The sequence below is a fragment of the Schistocerca cancellata genome, chromosome 9, assembly GCF_023864275.1.
Source record: "Schistocerca cancellata isolate TAMUIC-IGC-003103 chromosome 9, iqSchCanc2.1, whole genome shotgun sequence".
Lineage (NCBI taxonomy): Eukaryota > Metazoa > Arthropoda > Insecta > Orthoptera > Acrididae > Schistocerca > Schistocerca cancellata.
This window is the reverse complement of record NC_064634.1, coordinates 411,228,527-411,246,553: the sequence shown is the minus strand read 5'-3', so window position 1 is coordinate 411,246,553 and position 18,027 is coordinate 411,228,527. Positions and strand designations below refer to the sequence as shown.

At 43.9% G+C, this 18,027-nt stretch overlaps 1 protein-coding gene across 1 annotated transcript in view; it reads right to left on the bottom strand.

The window, feature by feature from the left end:
• The window catches only part of LOC126101457 (probable G-protein coupled receptor Mth-like 4), a 317,300-nt gene that overhangs the window by 22,904 nt on the left and 276,369 nt on the right, over window positions 1–18,027 (bottom strand). Inside the window, exon 8 of the mRNA XM_049912110.1 lies at window positions 938–1,125. Within this exon, the coding sequence (XP_049768067.1) occupies window positions 938–1,125 (188 nt within the window). The remainder of the gene's footprint in view (window positions 1–937; window positions 1,126–18,027) is intronic.

The following is an 18,027-nucleotide window of genomic DNA, read 5'->3' as shown; positions in this document are numbered from 1 at the left end:
TATGGAGAGCTGTGGGGTCAGCTCATCATTCTCTGGCCAATGTCAGTTTTTGTGACCTGGAGTGTAGTTCCTCAGCTGGCATCATAGTGTGAGCACACCCTATTCTACCCACTAAAGAAGACTCCCAGGCCATACTAAGAATCAAACTGCATGGCAGTCACCTGTGCTGACCAATCAGTTATGGAGACCGACATACATATTATATGATCCTATACAATGTGTTCATATCCTTACACATTTAGCATTATCTTAGCACAATAACGAGACATCATCACAATCATGAGAAATACTGCCATATCATAGCACTAGCTCCTCCATACTTAACTGTTGGTACTAGACATGATGGAAATTTCAACAGGCATTTGCCAAATCCAAACTCTTTCATCAGACTTCCACAAGGTCACTCGTTTCGAATGGTGTCAGTATTTACATCACCTCAAGCGCTTGACCATTGTACCCCACTCTTTTAACTCCCTACAAGCAGTCATTTTTCCAACTGGACTGCTGGTAGCACTTTGTAACTCATGCATGGTCCTTATGCAGATTTCGTTCAATTTTTTAGAACTCACCTCTACAATGCTCACCAGTCCCTGTCCACCAGTACAAAAGGCCTGCCCAGTTTTGATTTTCTATGATTGTTTCTTCACATTTCCTTCAAATCACCAACAGTTGGCTTGTGCAACTTTAAAAGGGTTGAAACGTCCCTGATGGATTTGTTGCTTAGGTGATATCCAATGACTAATCCACATTCAGAGTCCCTGAGTTTTCCTGACTGACCCAGTATGCTTCTCCATGGTAAGTATTCCCTGTCTCTTTTTATGCCACTCGTACACCTAGTCATCAATTCTGCTTTACATAGGGGTGTCATCTGGATACTTTTAATCGGACAGTGTACTAAGTGTGAAATACAGTTGAACTGCCTCAGGGCATATGGTACCTTGGAACCAGCAAGTTCTGGTGCCAATGTTGGGCTTGAGCTGGCTGGTGGTGGGCACTGCCAGAGAGAAGTCCACAGCAGCTGTGATGGCACAAATAGTGGCTGGCACGCCCCAGGCATACCCAGAGTACAGCAGGAACTTGCACCGCTCCCTGTGTGTGCTGCCTTCCTGGGGGCGGCTCCTCCAGCTGCAAACACACATGTAAATACACATACAGCTGATTTAGAACAGTGAATCAGTACTTATAAGATCGTTACAGCATCGATGGTTCCTAGTAGGTTACAAAAACAGGTTAGGTGAGCACATAGGACAAAAAATTTGTCATCCCCAGAGACAGCTCACTCATCCTGTGTGATATTGCCTCCAGCATAAATAGGGGCCTCAATTTGGCCACTGAAGCCGCTCATTCTATTAGGACATGCAGACATATCAGACTGCAGGAATGTTGATTGCCACACGTCACCCGCTATTCGAGTTAGCCACAAACTTTTCCTACAAGACTAAGATCAGGTGATTCAATGGGTCAAGATGCTATAAGGTGCCTGACAGTTCGTTAAACTAGGGATGCATGTGTGCAGTGGGGTGCCTCTTGGCTGGATATTCTTCAGTTCTTTTGGTAATTTTTCTTGGGCTACTCCCCTTCCTCCACCCCCCTCCCCACCCCTGTCCAATTCCATTCCATGTATAAGAGATGATGAAAAATTTTATGTTTGAAAGTTGTACAGTCTAGAATCGGTATGCCAATCAGGTAAAATGGTCATCAGCATTGAGGCAATCATCACACTCACTCATCAGGTTGAGGACACCTACTTTTTGTTAAAAAACTGATGTCATATCGCTTGAAGAAGTCCGTAACTGCCAGCTGCACATCCTCATCAGACAGGTATGGTTGACACTTGAAGCCCTTATTTAAGGAAACAAAGATGTGATAATCTTAACGGTAGACATCAGGACTTTAGGATGGGTGTCTCCCATTTGTTGTTGTCTATAATGGATGAGGCTGGATCCCCAAATTGATTGGTATCTTGTGTCAAATCGCAACCAATAAGGGACTTAGAGCACCATTCCACCCACACACATTCTTCATTCTCCCATTGATGTCTGCAGGTGTTTGCAAAACAATCCTCCAAAATAGTATGTTCAATTAATGATTTAACCATTGCAAATTTTAGGGAAAGGTTGGAACAGTTACACTGGGGTGAGGTGTACAGAAAACCTGACGCTAATTGAAAATTTAACCTATTTCATGATACCTTTCTGAGTATATTTGAAAACAGTTTCCCTAAGAAAACAGTGAAATATAATTGTCAGAAACCATCCAAAAAGCTATGGCTTACTAAAGGAATAAAAATATCTTGTAAACAGCAAAGGGAAATGTATCTTACACGTAGAAGGAGTAATGATCCAGAAACAGTGAAACTTTATAAAAACTACTGCTCTATATTAAGAAAAGTTATTAAAAATTCCAGAGGCATGTGCATTATGTCTGAGGTTAACATGTCTGATAACAAAATTAAAACAATTTGGAATATTGTTAAAAGTGAAACAAGGCAACTGAGAGCACAGGAAGACTGCATTTCTATCAAACTCAATGAAAAATATATCTAAAAACAAATATGATGTGACTTACCAAACGAAAGTGCTGGCAGGTTGATAGACACACAAACAAACACAAACATACACACAAAATTCAAGCTTTTGCAACCAATGGTTGCTTCATCAGGAAAGAGGGAAGGAGAGGGAAAGACAAAAGGATGTGGGTTTTGAGGGAAAGGGTACCTTTCGTCTTTCCCTCTCCTTCCCTCTTTCCTGATGAAGCAACCGTTGGTTGCGAAAGCTTGAATTTTGTATGTATGTTTGTGTTTGTTTGTGTGTTTATCAACATGCCAGCGCTTTCGTTTGGTAAGTCACATCATCTTTGTTTTTAGATATATTTTCCCACATCGAATGTTTCCCTCTATTAAACTCAATGAAAAGTTTGTTAACAAAAAATCAGAAGTAGAAAATATTTTTGTGCTGGCATATGCCTCCACCAGCACACCAGTCAGCACTAAGAAACCTTGTATGGCAGGCACTGAACTAAGTGTGCCTAGAACAAGAGAAGACCAAGACACACACCCAGGCTATGCGCCGATAACACCACCTGGGCAACTTGGATATAGGCCGCCGCCACTGCCAACGTTGACCGAGCTGCCTCAGTCTCTCAATAAGTCGCACTGTACAGTTAATGGTCATTGCCTCGCACCTTAGCTAGCCGTGAGGGAATGTTAGAAGTTGGAAATAGTTGTGATATGGACATGGACAAGATTCAAGATTTAGTGCATGTTATTGACTGCTGTTAACCACAGAACTTCAGAATGGACATCATTAAAGTTGATTACTCAATTGGCTTCTGAGATAAAGTGTATTTTAACCACATAAGCATTTTGTGTTGTAGTGATAGGAAACCGGCCACCCACCTATCATATCACCCTCTCCTCATCCAGCCAGGAATCACAAAACCTTATGAGGGGAACACCCACAGCAAGTGGCGTTGAGTCTGATCAACAAGTTTTGCTTAATTTCCATGTGTTCTAGGTTGCTTCAGGAGAGCTGTTGTTGCAGTGATTCTAGTTGCTCATTTGTTCTTGCTGTTGCTTGTATTACAGGAAGGGAACTGCAGAACTAATCTATTTCTCTTTTCAGAAGCTTTACACATTGCTTTTCTATTTGTCTTTTCATATTTTGCTGTAATTTGTTAATGTTAGAATGGCTATGCTGCCCTATCCACCCCCCTGCTGCTGCACCTCAGCTGCAGACTGCTCCTATTCCGGAACTAAACCAGATTTTTCAGTTCCAGAGCCAGCAAATCGCCACACTGCTGTCTACTTTCCAGCAATAACTTTCCGCATATGGTGTGTCGGCTACAAAACTGACCAACCAACCTATCCAATAAGTCCCACCAAACAACATTCCACTGTTTCGGCAATTTGATGAAAAACAAAAGGAATGGCTTGAATATCTCACCCAGTTCCAGGCCCACTGTCAAGTCTATCGAATTCAAGGTACTGTGAAACCTCATTATTTCCTGTCAGCTGTGGGAACTTCTGAGTTTCACTTAATTCAAAAACTCTTTCCTACGTTGTCTCCCAATACACTCTCCTATGATGAAGTAGTAGGTACATTAAGTCAGTATTATGAACAGCAGATTAATGTCACGGCAGCCAGATTTCACTTCTTTCACCTTACTAATAAGCTGAAACAGACGTATCGTTAGTGGTATACCTCGTTAGAGGGTTTCACTTTTGTTGTTGTTGTGGTCTCCAGTCCAGAGATTGGTTTGATGCAGCTCTCCATTCTACACTATCCTGTGCAGGCTTCTTCACCTCCAGGTACCTACTGCAACCTACATCCTTCTGAACCTGCTTAGTGTATTGATCTCTTGGTCTACCTCTAATATTTTTACCCTCCACGATACGTTCCAATACTAAATGTGATCCCTTGATGCCTCAGAACATGTCCTACCAACTGGCCCCTTCTTTTAGTCAGATTGTGTCACAATTTCCTCTTCTCCCCAATTCTATTCAGTACCTCCTAATTACTTACGTGATCCACCCATCTAATATTCAGCATTCTTCTGTAGCACCACATTTTCAAAAGCTTCTATTCTCTTCTTGTCTAAACTATTTATCATCCATGTTTCACTTCCATACATAGCTACCATAGCTACACTCTATACAAATATTTTCAGAAAAGAATTCCTGACACTTAAATCTTTATTCGATGTTAACAAATTTCTCTTCTTCAGAAACGTTTTCCTTGCCATTGCCAGTCTACATTTTATATCCTCTCTACTTCGATCATCATCAGTTACATTGTGTCCCAAATAGCAAAACTCCTTTACTACTTTAAGCGTCTCATTTCCTAATCTAATCCCTTCAGTATCACCTGACATCATTCGACTACATTCCTTTATCCTCATTTTGCTTTTCTTGACGTTCATATGATATCCTCCTTTCAAGACACTGTCAATTCCGTTCAACTGCTCTTCCAAGTGCTTTGCTGTCACTGACGGAATTACAATGTCATTGGCAAACCTCAAAGTTTTTATTCCTTCTCCATAGATTTTATTTCCTACTCCAAATTTTTCTTTTGTTTCCTTTACTGCTTGCTCCAGATACAGATTGAGTAACATCAGGGATAGGTTACAATCCTGTCTCACTCCCTTCCCAACTACTGCTTCCCTTTCATGCCCCTCAACTAATATAACTGCCATGTGGTTTCTGTACAAATCGTAAATAGCCTTTTTCTCCCTGTATTTGACCCTTGCCACCTTCAGAATTTGAAAGAGAGTATTCCAGTCAACATTGTCTAAAGCTTTCTCTATACAAATGCTAGAAATGTAGGTTTGCCTTTCCTTAATCTATCTTCTAAGATAAGTCATAGGGTCAGTACTGCCTCAAGTGTTGCAACATTTCTACAGAATCCAAACTGATCTTCCCTGAAATCGGGTTCATCAGTTTTTCCATTCATCTGTAACGAATTCGTGTTTGCATTTTGCAGCCATGACTTATTAAACTGATAGTTCGGTAATTTTCGCACCTGTCAACACCTGCTTTCTTTGGAATTGAAATTATTATATTCTTCTTGAAGTCTAAGGGTATTTCGCCTGTCTCATAAATCTTGCTCACCAGATGGTAGAGTTTTGTCAGGGCTGGCTCTCCCAAGGCAGTCAGTAGTTCTGATGGAATGTTGTCTACTCCCGGGGCCTTGTTTCGACTTAGGTCTTACAGCGCTCTGTCAAACTCTTCGCACAATATCATATCTCCCATTTTATCATCATCTACATCCTCTTCCATTTCCATAATATTGTCCACAAGTACATCGCCCTTGTATAGACACTATGTATACTCCTTCCACCTTTCTGCTTTCCCTTCTTTGCTTAGAACTGGTTTTCCATTTGAGCTCTTGATATTCATACAAGTGGTTCTCTTTTCTCCAAAGGTCTCTTTAATTTTCCTGTAGGCAGTATCTATCTTACCCCTAGTGATATATGCCTCTACACCCTTACATTTGTCCTCTAACCATCCCTGCTTAGCCATTTTGCACTTCCTGTCAATCTCATTTTTGAGACGTTTGTATTGCTTTTTGCCTGCTTCATTTACTGCACTTTTATATTTTCTCCTTTCATCAATTAAATTCAATATCTCTTCTGTTACCCAAGGATTTCTACTAGCCTCGTCTTTTTACCTACTTGATCCTTTGCTGCCTCCACTACTTCATCTCTCAAAGTTACTCATTCTTCTTCCTCTTCTACTGTATTTCTTTCCACCACTCTTGTCAATCATTGTCTAGTGCTCTCTCTGATACTCTCTACAACCTCTGGTTCTGTCAGTTTATCCAGGTCCCATCTCCTTAAATTCCCACATTTTTGCAGTTTCTTCAATTTTGATATACAGTTCATAACCAATAGATTGTGGTCAGAGTCCACATCTTCCCCTGTAATTGTCTTACAATTTAAAACTTGTTTCCTAAATCTCTGTCTTACCATTATATAACCCATCTGAAACCTTTGAGTGACTCCAGGCCTCTTCCATGTATACAACCTTCTTTCATTGTTCGTGAACCAAGTGTTAGCTATGGTTAAGTTATGCTCTATGCAAAATTCTACCAGATGGCTTCCTCTTTCATTCCTTACCCCCATTCCATATTCACCTACTATTTTTCCTTCCCCCTCCTTTTCCTATAATCGAATTCCAGTCCCCCATGACTATTGAATTTTCGTCTTCATTCACTATCTGAATAACTTCTTTTATCTCATCATACATTTCATCAATATCTTCATCTGTGGAGCTAGTTGGCATACAAACTTATACTACAGTGGTAGGCGTGGGCTTCATGTCTATAATGCGTTCACTATGCTGTTCATAGTTGCTTACTCGCCCCTTTTTTTTTTTTTTTTTTTTTTTTAATTATTAAACCTACTCCTGCATCACCTGATTTCAGTTCTATCACCTTAAGAAATAGCTGGAACAGACGTATCGTCAGTGGTATACCGACTTAGAGGGTTTCACTGGGAAGTGTAAATTCAAGTGTAGTTGTGGAAACTTTTATAGTGACAGGATGATCCTTGATGCAGTCACATACAATATCTCTGATAGCAGAATTAGAGAAGTACTCTGATCCTTCACTCCATCAAATGTTGTAAATAATAGAACAATTCGATTCCAGCAACATAACTATCAATAAATTTGATCAGGTCCGGATTTGTCGGGTTGAGTCTTCTCTTGCCCGTGACCGCCCCACTCAGCCACCACAACAAGTGTGCACACAGAGTTAGTTAGTTAGTTACGTGTTCCATTGATCAATAGCACGGAAAACTGTTATGATGTGGAACGTGTCAAATGCACAAGAAATGAGCACAGGAAACAAGTTTTTTTTTGTTACATTATAGTATCATACCTAAATATTCCTATTATCTACCCCATTCCCTAAAATGGCACAGAATGCATATATTATATCTCCAGATTTATTTACTCATATTCAAGAATTCATCTTGGTATATAAGGAGTTGTCAAGGAGGTATGATTTCAATTTGTTTCTGAAACTATTACTGCTGTCTGTCAGACATTTTATTTCATCTGGTAATTTATCAAAAAGTTTTATAGAAGCAGATTTTACCCCTTTTTGTGCCAAAGATAGGTTAAGTAAAGAATAGTGTAGGTCTTTCTTTTTTTCTGGTATTGTAATCATGAATGTCGCTGTTGATTTTAAACTGGTCCATGTTGTTGATAACAGGTTTCATTACTGAGTAAATGTACTGTGAAGCAGTTGTAAGAATTCCTAACCTTTTAAACAGATTCCTACAAGATGTATGACTATGAACCCCACACATTATTCTAACTACTTTCTTTTGAGCAGTGAATAGCTTTTGCTTAAGTGTTGAGTTGCCCCAGAATATTATTCCGTATGACATCAGAGAGTGGAGTATGCAAAGTATGTTACCTTACTAATTTCTACATCCTTAAAACTGGCAATTATTCTGACTGCAAAAGTTGCTGAACCTAGTCGCTTTAGGAGATCGTAAATATGAATTTTCCAATTCAGATTTTCATCTATAAATAGACATTATACACGTCTTCAAGTAACTGAAGAACTCTTGGATGTGGTACCACTCGATTACACCGCAACAGGACGTGACATTTTTGAAGCTGTTTGTGAATCAGTGGTCAATATGAATTTGCCGTGGGATATGTTCCATTCTGTAGCGACAGACGGTGCACCACAAATTATCTGGCGTCACCAAGTTTTTCTTCTCGTTTGAAAAATAAGCTCAGGGACGAATTCGGGAAAGACATTTTGACTCTTCAATGTTTTATTCATCAAGAGGCACTGTGTGCTGAAACAGTAGAGCTAGGAGGCGTAATGAAAGATGTCGTGAAGTGTGTGAATTTTGTGCGGCGTCACGGTATGAATCATCGCCATTTCAAAGGATTCCTGCAAGATATGGAAGCAGAGTATGGGGATATACCTTACCACAGCACAGTTCGTTGGCTGAGTCGGGGAAAAGTTCTTGATGTTTTCTTTGCAATTCGTGAGGAAATATCCCTTTTTCTCGAAATGAAAGAGGAAGAAATGCGTTTTCTGAAAGATATAAAATGGATATCAGACCTGGCGTTCCTAGCTGACATAACTGTGCATCTGAATAATTTAAATCTGTCATTGCAGGGCAAAGGGCAGCTAATCGTTGACATGCACGACCAAATCAAAGCGTTCATGGGAAAGTTACGTTTATTTGAGAGGCAGATGAGTAATGGACATTTAACGTTCTCCAATAGTCTTGCTTCTTTAAAACTACGTGAAGGTACTACTTTCGGCGATGACCAAGCAAAGTTAAAACAGCTCATCACGTCGTTTGAAACACGATTCCGAGACCTCACTAGTTTGGAAATGGAACTTAAGGTGTTCAGAACTCATTTTTCAGTTTCCTCCGATGACATGTCATCGTCAGTACAATTGGAGATTATTGACTTGCAAAATTCAACTATGCTGAAATTAAGGTACTACAACACGTTGCATTTTCATTACAGCAAAAAACATTTCCCAAGCTACACAACAATGCGGCTCAGATCATGGGCATGTTTGGATCTACTTACTGTTGTGAGCAGCTTTTCTCAGCAATGAAAAGAGTAAAAAGTAAGGAACGACCGTTTCTTCGGGATGTAACAATGGAGGCCATCCTCCGTGTTAACGCTGCGAACACTTTGACGACTATTTCCAATCTTGTATTGAAAAGAAAATTTCAAGCTACAGAGGCCCAATAAATTTAGTATGCAATTTCTTGTAAAACAGTTGTTTCTTATTTATTTCCTGGACATCGTATTTCCTGGTGTAGTATGTCACCACATCTTAGCAGCTAAGAGTATGGGGTTGTCGATCTTGTAAGACGCAGCTGGCACGTCAAAACGCTTTGCCTTGCCGCCTGCCTCAGCCAGCCGTGCCACGTGCCGGCGTGCCGGCCCACTTGAATGGTCGCAGCGAGCTACACGGCTCCCTGTGGCAGGGAGCGCTCCGCGGCTCACAACGGAGCCGACGAGCTGGAACAGCCTGATCTATATGTACACCCAAAAACTTTGTATGCTCTACCCTGGCTACTGACTTCTTTTGATGTCTATTATTGATATGTATTATTATACTTTTTGCAGCAGAAAATTGTATGTACTATGTTTTTTCAAAGTTCAGAGCAAGCCCATTAGCAGAAAACCAATTAATAACTTTTCCAAAGACCTCATTTTGTATCATTTTCTATCGGACTTTCTTTTACTGGATTAATAATTATGCTTTTATCAACAAACAGACAGCCTAGTAAATAAGTAGCCAAGCCTGTAAATCTAGTGAAGCCTTGCCCTCGCTGCTTTGCTTGCCATAAGCGGCAATGTTAGCCGTCGTGCAACGCGATATGTTATGTGAAAAGAAGGGCTATGTCCAAGCAGTTTGCTTGCAACGGCAAAACAACGTCAATTCTGCCCGCTCTCGCAACAACAGGTCTCATGCACATTCTGTGATGCAGTGTTTTCAAAACTTACTACAGATTCAAAAAATGGTTCAAATGACTCTGAGCACTATGGGACTCAACATCTTAGGTCATAAGTCCCCTAGAACTTAGAACTACTTAAACCTAACTAACCTAAGGACATCACACACACCCATGCCCGAGGCAGGATTCGAACCTGCGACCGTAGCAGTCCCGCGGTTCCGGACTACTACAGATTCTAGCAGTAATTCATCTAAGGTTGTGCCCCCATCTCGCTCCAGCGCAGTGCGACGCCATTCCAACAAACTATTTGTAACACTACAAATTGCTTGCTGTCGTGTTGACTTCAAAATTGCAGTCAATCCGCAGACGCTAATTGACACTTATCCCTTGCCTCGCCCTGAAGAACTTCTGGACAGGCTTGGCGCAGGCCGTCACTTTCCTAAGGCAGATTTGCGTGATGCTTATTTGCAAATACCACTAGCTGAAGAATCACAGAAAGTGGTTTTTGTTAATACACACTAGGACCTGTGCAAGTATTTGCGTTTGCCCTTCGGCAATGCCTCCACAGCTGCCATTTTTCAACGTTACTTGGAACAGCTGCTCTGTTTGAACTACCTTGACGATATTGTTGTCTCAGGTCGTACGCCAGAGGAACACACTGCGAATTTGCGTCCTCTTTTTCGAGTGTTGTTCGATGCAGGACTCATGTGTCGTCTCGAAAAGAGTGACTTTTTTTCAGACAGAACTACAGTACTTAGGTCATGTGATAAATAGTCAGGGTGTGCACCCTCTCCTATCTCATTTGCTTGCAATCCGTGACCAGTCTGTTCCTCTCAATATATCTGAACTGCAGTCCGAGCTAGGCAAGTTAACATACTACATTCCTTTGATTCCCAATACTTCATAGATCGCGGCTCCATTGCATCGCTTGCGTCGGAAAAATGGACCTAAGAGTGTCACGACGCATTTCAGAAACTCAAAAATGCCTTGTTCGGTGACAGATGTTTAGTACATTTTGATCCTGCCATACCAATGATCTTGCAAGTAGATGCTTCCTCCTAAGGAATCTGCGCTGTGTTTTCGCACGGAATTGGTGCACAAGATTGACCTATTGCTTTTTCTCAAAGTTGTTAACTCAAACTCACTGCAATTATTCACAAATTGAAAAAGCTCTCGCTACTGTGTATGATGTGACAAAATTGCATCACTATCTGTTTGGTCGCAAGTTCTGTTTAGTGACAGAACACACGCGCCTTTGCAGTCCTTGATTCATCCGTCAAAGCCGTTTTCTACACGTAGTGCTCAAAAATTGAAACGTTGGTCTTTGCTTCCATCCCTGTATCAGTGCGAACTTGTGTACAGGCCTACGGCAAAGCTTGGCAATGCAGACGCCCTTCCTCGCCTTCCGATCGGCCCCGACTCTGATTTTGATCCCTCTCACACATCTTGGTGCCAGATCGATGGGCAGGACTCTGAATTGCTGTAACCTTTTCCATTGAACTACAGAGAGCCGCCGGGATTAGCCGAGCGGTCGTGTCACATCTGGTGCAGTGGATATAGTTTCGCCGGCACGGTAGCTCAGCGTGTACGGTCAGAGGGTTTAGTTACCCTCTCTAATAAAATAACTGAGTAAACGGATCAACGAACAACTTGAACGAGTGTCATCGAACGTCCGCCACCAACAAATTCAACGAACAATATAGAACAAAATGAGATTTAAAAAAAAGTGGTCTAAGGCGCTGCAGTCATGGACCGTGCGGCTGGTCCCGGTGGAGGTTCGAGTCGTCCATCGGGCATAGGTGTGTGTGTGTGTGTTTGTCCTTGGGATAATTTAGTTTAAGTAGTGTGTAAACTTAGGGACTGATGACCTTAGCAGTTAAGTCCCATAAGATTTCACACACATTTGAACTTTTTTTTTAATTACAGAGAAATTGCACAGGTCACGGAAGCAGACCCTGATCTGAAGATTTTTTTGTATTACATTCGCAAGACTTGGCCTCGCTCATTGAACAGTATTCAGAACTGTGCACCGATACTTTGCTCGTCAGCATAACCTCCGGTACAATACGGTGTGACCTTAGTACAATCTGACAGTGGACAGTCACGTATGCTCATTCCTACAGTGTTGCAAAAGGATGTGTTACAACTGCTTCACCAAGGACATAGGGGAATTGTTCGCACTGAACAGTTAGTGCGACGGCTTTGTACTTGGCAGGGCATGCACGCCCACATTGAACAAATGACGTCACAGTGTCACGCATGCGTGGACAATCAGCCCTAGCACAGACATTTGCAGCTTGACCTAAGACTCAATCTCCATGGCAACGAGTGCATATAGACTTCGCAGGACCATTCTGGAACACTCGTTGGCTCATTGTGGTAGACTCTTTTGGCAAGTTCCCATTTGCAGTACCTATGAACTCTACCACGTCACGTGGCACCATTCAAGTGTTGTCCTCAATTTTTTAGATTGAAAGATTGCCTGAAGTCATTGCTACGGACAACAGACATCAGTTCACATCCCCTGACTTTGAAGAATTCTGTGAACAAAATGGCATTCGTCATCTAACAAGTGCTCCAATTCACCCGCAGTCCAACGGAGAAGCGGAACACTTTGTTTGCACCTTGAAACAACAAATGGCCAAGCTCCTGCACCAGGACGAGCCAAAAGGCGTAGCCGCTCGCCTCCACTGTCGCCATTCTCCAACGCTATGGAACTGGACCCGCCATCGCCGTCGGCGTCGCAGTTATCGCCCCAGGAGACACCCTCAGGACTGGACACGCATCCTGAGCAGTGTCTTTGGGAGGACTTCCCTCTGCTCTGGCAAGCCAGATGGCTGGATACGTCTGGGAGCATGCCATCCTCCACAGCTATGGCTCCCGGCTCATCAGCTTCCTGTGTCCCGTCTGCCCCCCCACCCATTGTCGTTCGCATCTCCAGTACACGACAACAGTACAGCATTTTGGGAGGGAGGAATGTCAAAGACATGCCCTCAGCTATGCGCCAATAATGCTCCATGGACAGCGTGCATACATGCCGCCGCCGCCGGCCGAACTGTCTCAATCTCCCAATACATCACACTGTGCTCTAGTCTCCCACATTGATAGTCATCGCCTCACACCTTAGCTGTGACGGAATGTTAGTCATTGTATCCAGGGTGGTCCAGTGATCGTGACCCGGCCAAATATCTCACGAAATAAGCGTCAAACGAAAAAAACTACAATGAACGAAACTTGTCTAGCTTGAAGGGGGAAACCAGATGGCGCTATGGTTGGCCCGATAGATGGCTCTGCCATAGGTCAAACGGATATCAACTGCGTTTTTTTAAAATAGGAACTCCCATTTTTATTACATATTCGTGTAGTACGTAAAGAAATATTAATGTTTTATTTGGACCACTATTTTCGCTTTGTGATAGATGGCTTTGACTGTGTGAATCGTGAGATTTTTCTTTATAACCTTAAATATTGTGGTATGAGTGGGACAGTGCACAAATGGTTTGATTCATATTTAACTGGAAGAATGTAGAAGGCTCAAATTAGCAGTACAGATAGTCTGCAAAAATCAACAGAGTCCTCTAACTAGCGAGGTATCAAGAATAGTGTCCAAGAGGGTTCAGTCTTGGGTCCCTTATTGTTCTTAATATACACTCCTGGAAATTGAAACAAGAACACCGTGAATTCATTGTCCCAGGAAGGGGAAACTTTATTGACACATTCCTGGGGTCAGATACATCACATGATCACACTGACAGAACCACAGGCACATAGACACAGGCAACAGAGCATGCACAATGTCGGCACTAGTACAGTGTATATCCACCTTTCGCAGCAATGCAGGCTGCTATTCTCCCATGGAGACGATCGTAGAGATGCTGGATGTAGTCCTGTGGAACGGCTTGCCATGCCATTTCCACCTGGCGCCTCAGTTGGACCAGCGTTCGTGCTGGACGTGCAGACCGCGTGAGACGACCTTCATCCAGTCCCAAACATGCTCAATGGGGGACAGATCCGGAGATCTTGCTGGCCAGGGTAGTTGACTTACACCTTCTAGAGCACGTTGGGTGGCACGGGATACATGCGGACGTGCATTGTCCTGTTGGAACAGCAAGTTCCCTTGCCGGTCTAGGAATGGTAGAACGATGGGTTCGATGACGGTTTAGATGTACCGTGCACTATTCAGTGTCCCCTCGACGATCACCAGTGGTGTACGGCCAGTGTAGGAGATCGCTCCCCACATCATGATGACGGGTGTTGGCCCTGTGTACCTCGGTCGTACGCATTCCTGATTGTGGCGCTCACCTGCACGGCGCCAAACACGCATACGACCATCATTGGCACCAAGGCAGAAGCGACTCTCATCGCTGAAGACGACACGTCTCCATTCGTCCCTCCATTCACGCCTGTCGCGACACCACTGGAGGCGGGCTGCACGATGTTGGGGCGTGAGCGGAAGACGGCCTAACGGTGTGCGGGACCGTAGCCCAGCTTCATGGAGACGGTTGCGAATGGTCCTCGCCGATACCCCAGGAGCAACAGTGTCCCTAATTTGCTGGGAAGTGGCGGTGCGGTCCCCTACGGCACTGCGTAGGATCCTACGGTCTTGGCGTGCATCCGTGCGTTGCTGCGGTCCGGTCCCAGATCGACGGGCGCGTGCACCTTCCGCCGACCACTGGCGACAACATCGATGTACTGTGGAGACCTCACGCCCCACGTGTTGAGCAATTCGGCGGTACGTCCACCCGACCTCCCGCATGCCCACTATACGCCCTCGCTCAAAATCCGTCAACTGCACATACGGTTCACGTCCACGCTGTCGCGGCATGCTACCAGTGTTAAAGACTGCGATGGAGCTCCGTATGCCACGGCAAACTGGCTGACACTGACGGCGGCGGTGCACAAATGCTGCGCAGCTAGCGCCATTCGACGGCCAACACCGCGGTTCCTGGTGTGTCCGTTGTGCCGTGCGTGTGATCATTGCTTGTACAGCCCTCTCGCAGTGTCCGGAGCAAGTATGGTGGGTCTGACACACCGGTGTCAATGTGTTCTTTTTTCCATTTCCAGGAGTGTATCTGAACTGCAGTCCGAGCTAGGCAAGTTAACATACTACATTCCTTTGATTCCCAATACTTCATAGATCGCGGCTCCATTGCATCGCTTGCGTCGGGAAAATGGACCTAAGAGTGTCACGACGCATTTCAGAAACTCAAAAATGCCTTGTTCGGTGACAGATGTTCAGTACATTTTGATCCTGCCATACCAATGATCTTGCAAGTAGATGCTTCCTCCTAAGGAATCTGCGCTGTGTTTTCGCACGGAATTGGTGCACAAGACTGCCCTATTGCTTTTTCTCAAAGTTGTTAACTCAAACTCACTGCAATTATTCACAAATTGAAAAAGCTCTCGCTACTGAGTATGATGTGACAAAATTGCATCACTATCTGTTTGGTCGCAAGTTCTGTTTAGTGACAGACCACAAGCGCCTCTGCAGTCCTTGTTTCATCCGTCAAAGCCGTTTCCTACACGTAGTGCTCAAAAATTGAAACGTTGGTCTTTGCTTCCATCCCTGTATCAGTGCGAACTTGTGTACAGGCCTACGGCAAAGCTTGGCAATGCAGACGCCCTTCCTCGCCTTCCGATCGGCCCCGACTCTGATTTTGATCCCTCTCACACATCTTGGTGCCAGATCGATGGGCAGGACTCTGAATTGCTGCAACCTTTTCCATTGAACTACAGAGAGCCGCCGGGATAAGCCGAGCGGTCGTGTCACATCTGGTGCAGTGGATGTAGTTTCGCCGGCACGGTAGCTCAGCGTGTACGGTCAGAGGGTTTAGTTACCCTCTCTAATAAAATAACTGAGTAAACGGATCAACGAACAACTTGAACGAGTGTCATCGAACGTCCGCCACCAACAAATTCAACGAACAATATAGAACAAAATGAGATTTTAAAAAAAGTGGTCTAAGGCGCTGCAGTCATGGACCGTGCGGCTGGTCCCGGTGGAGGTTCGAGTCGTCCATCGGGCATAGGTGTGTGTGTGTGTGTTTGTCCTTGGGATAATTTAGTTTAAGTAGTGTGTAAACTTAGGGACTGATGACCTTGGCAGTTAAGTCCCATAAGATTTCACACACATTTGAACTTTTTTTTTAATTACAGAGAAATTGCACAGGTCACGGAAGCAGACCCTGATCTGAAGATTTTTTTGTATTACATTCGCAAGACTTGGCCTCGCTCATTGAACAGTATTCAGAACTGTGCGCCGATACTTTGCTCGTCAGCATAACCTCCGGTACAATACGGTGTGACCTTAGTACAATCTGACAGTGGACAGTCACGTATGCTCATTCCTACAGTGTTGCAAAAGGATGTGTTACAACTGCTTCACCAAGGACATAGGGGAATTGTTCGCACTGAACAGTTAGTGCGACGGCTGTGTACTTGGCAGGGCATGCACGCCCACATTGAACAAATGACGTCACAGTGTCACGCATGCGTGGACAATCAGCCCTAGCACAGACATTTGCAGCTTGGCCTAAGACTCAATCTCCATGGCAACGAGTGCATATAGACTTCGCAGGACCATTCTGGAACACTCGTTGGCTCATTGTGGTAGACTCTTTTGGCAAGTTCCCATTTGCAGTACCTATGAACTCTACCACGTCACGTGGCACCATTCAAGTGTTGTCCTCAATTTTTTAGATTGAAAGATTTCCTGAAGTCATTGTTACGGACAACAGACATCAGTTCACATCCCCTGACTTTGAAGAATTTTGTGAACAAAATGGCATTCGTCATCTAACAAGTGCTCCAATTCACCCGCAGTCCAACGGAGAAGCGGAACACTTTGTTTGCACCTTGAAACAACAAATGGCCAAGCTCCTGCACCAGGACGAGCCAAAAGGCGTAGCCGCTCGCCTCCACTGTCGCCATTCTCCAACGCTATGGAACTGGACCCGCCATCGCCGTCGGCGTCGCAGTTATCGCCCCAGGAGACACCCTCAGGACTGGACACGCATCCTGAGCAGTGTCTTTGGGAGGACTTCCCTCTGCTCTGGCAAGCCAGATGGCTGGATACGTCTGGGAGCATGCCATCCTCCACAGCTATGGCTCCCGGCTCATCAGCTTCCTGTGTCCCGTCTGCCCCCCCACCCATTGTCGTTCGCATCTCCAGTACACGACAACAGTACAGCATTTTGGGAGGGAGGAATGTCAAAGACATGCCCTCAGCTATGCGCCAATAATGCTCCATGGACAGCGTGCATACATGCCGCCGCCGCCGGCCGAACTGTCTCAATCTCCCAATACATCACACTGTGCTCTAGTCTCCCACATTGATAGTCATCGCCTCACACCTTAGCTGTGACGGAATGTTAGTCATTGTATCCAGGGTGGTCCAGTGATCGTGACCCGTCCAAATATCTCACGAAATAAGCGTCAAACGAAAAAAACTACAATGAACGAAACTTGTCTAGCTTGAAGGGGGAAACCAGATGGCGCTATGGTTGGCCCGATAGATGGCTCTGCCATAGGTCAAACGGATATCAACTGCGTTTTTTTAAAATAGGAACTCCCATTTTTATTACATATTCGTGTAGTACGTAAAGAAATATTAATGTTTTATTTGGACCACTATTTTCGCTTTGTGATAGATGGCTTTGACTGTGTGAATCGTGAGATTTTTCTTTATAACCTTAAATATTGTGGTATGAGTGGGACAGTGCACAAATGGTTTGATTCATATTTAACTGGAAGAATGTAGAAGGCTCAAATTAGCAGTACAGATAGTCTGCAAAAATCAACAGAGTCCTCTAACTAGCGAGGTATCAAGAATAGTGTCCAAGAGGGTACAGTCTTGGGTCCCTTATTGTTCTTAATATACACTCCTGGAAATTGAAACAAGAACACCGTGAATTCATTGTCCCAGGAAGGGGAAACTTTATTGACACATTCCTGGGGTCAGATACATCACATGATCACACTGACAGAACCACAGGCACATAGACACAGGCAACAATGTCGGCACTAGTACAGTGTATATCCACCTTTCGCAGCAATGCAGGCTGCTATTCTCCC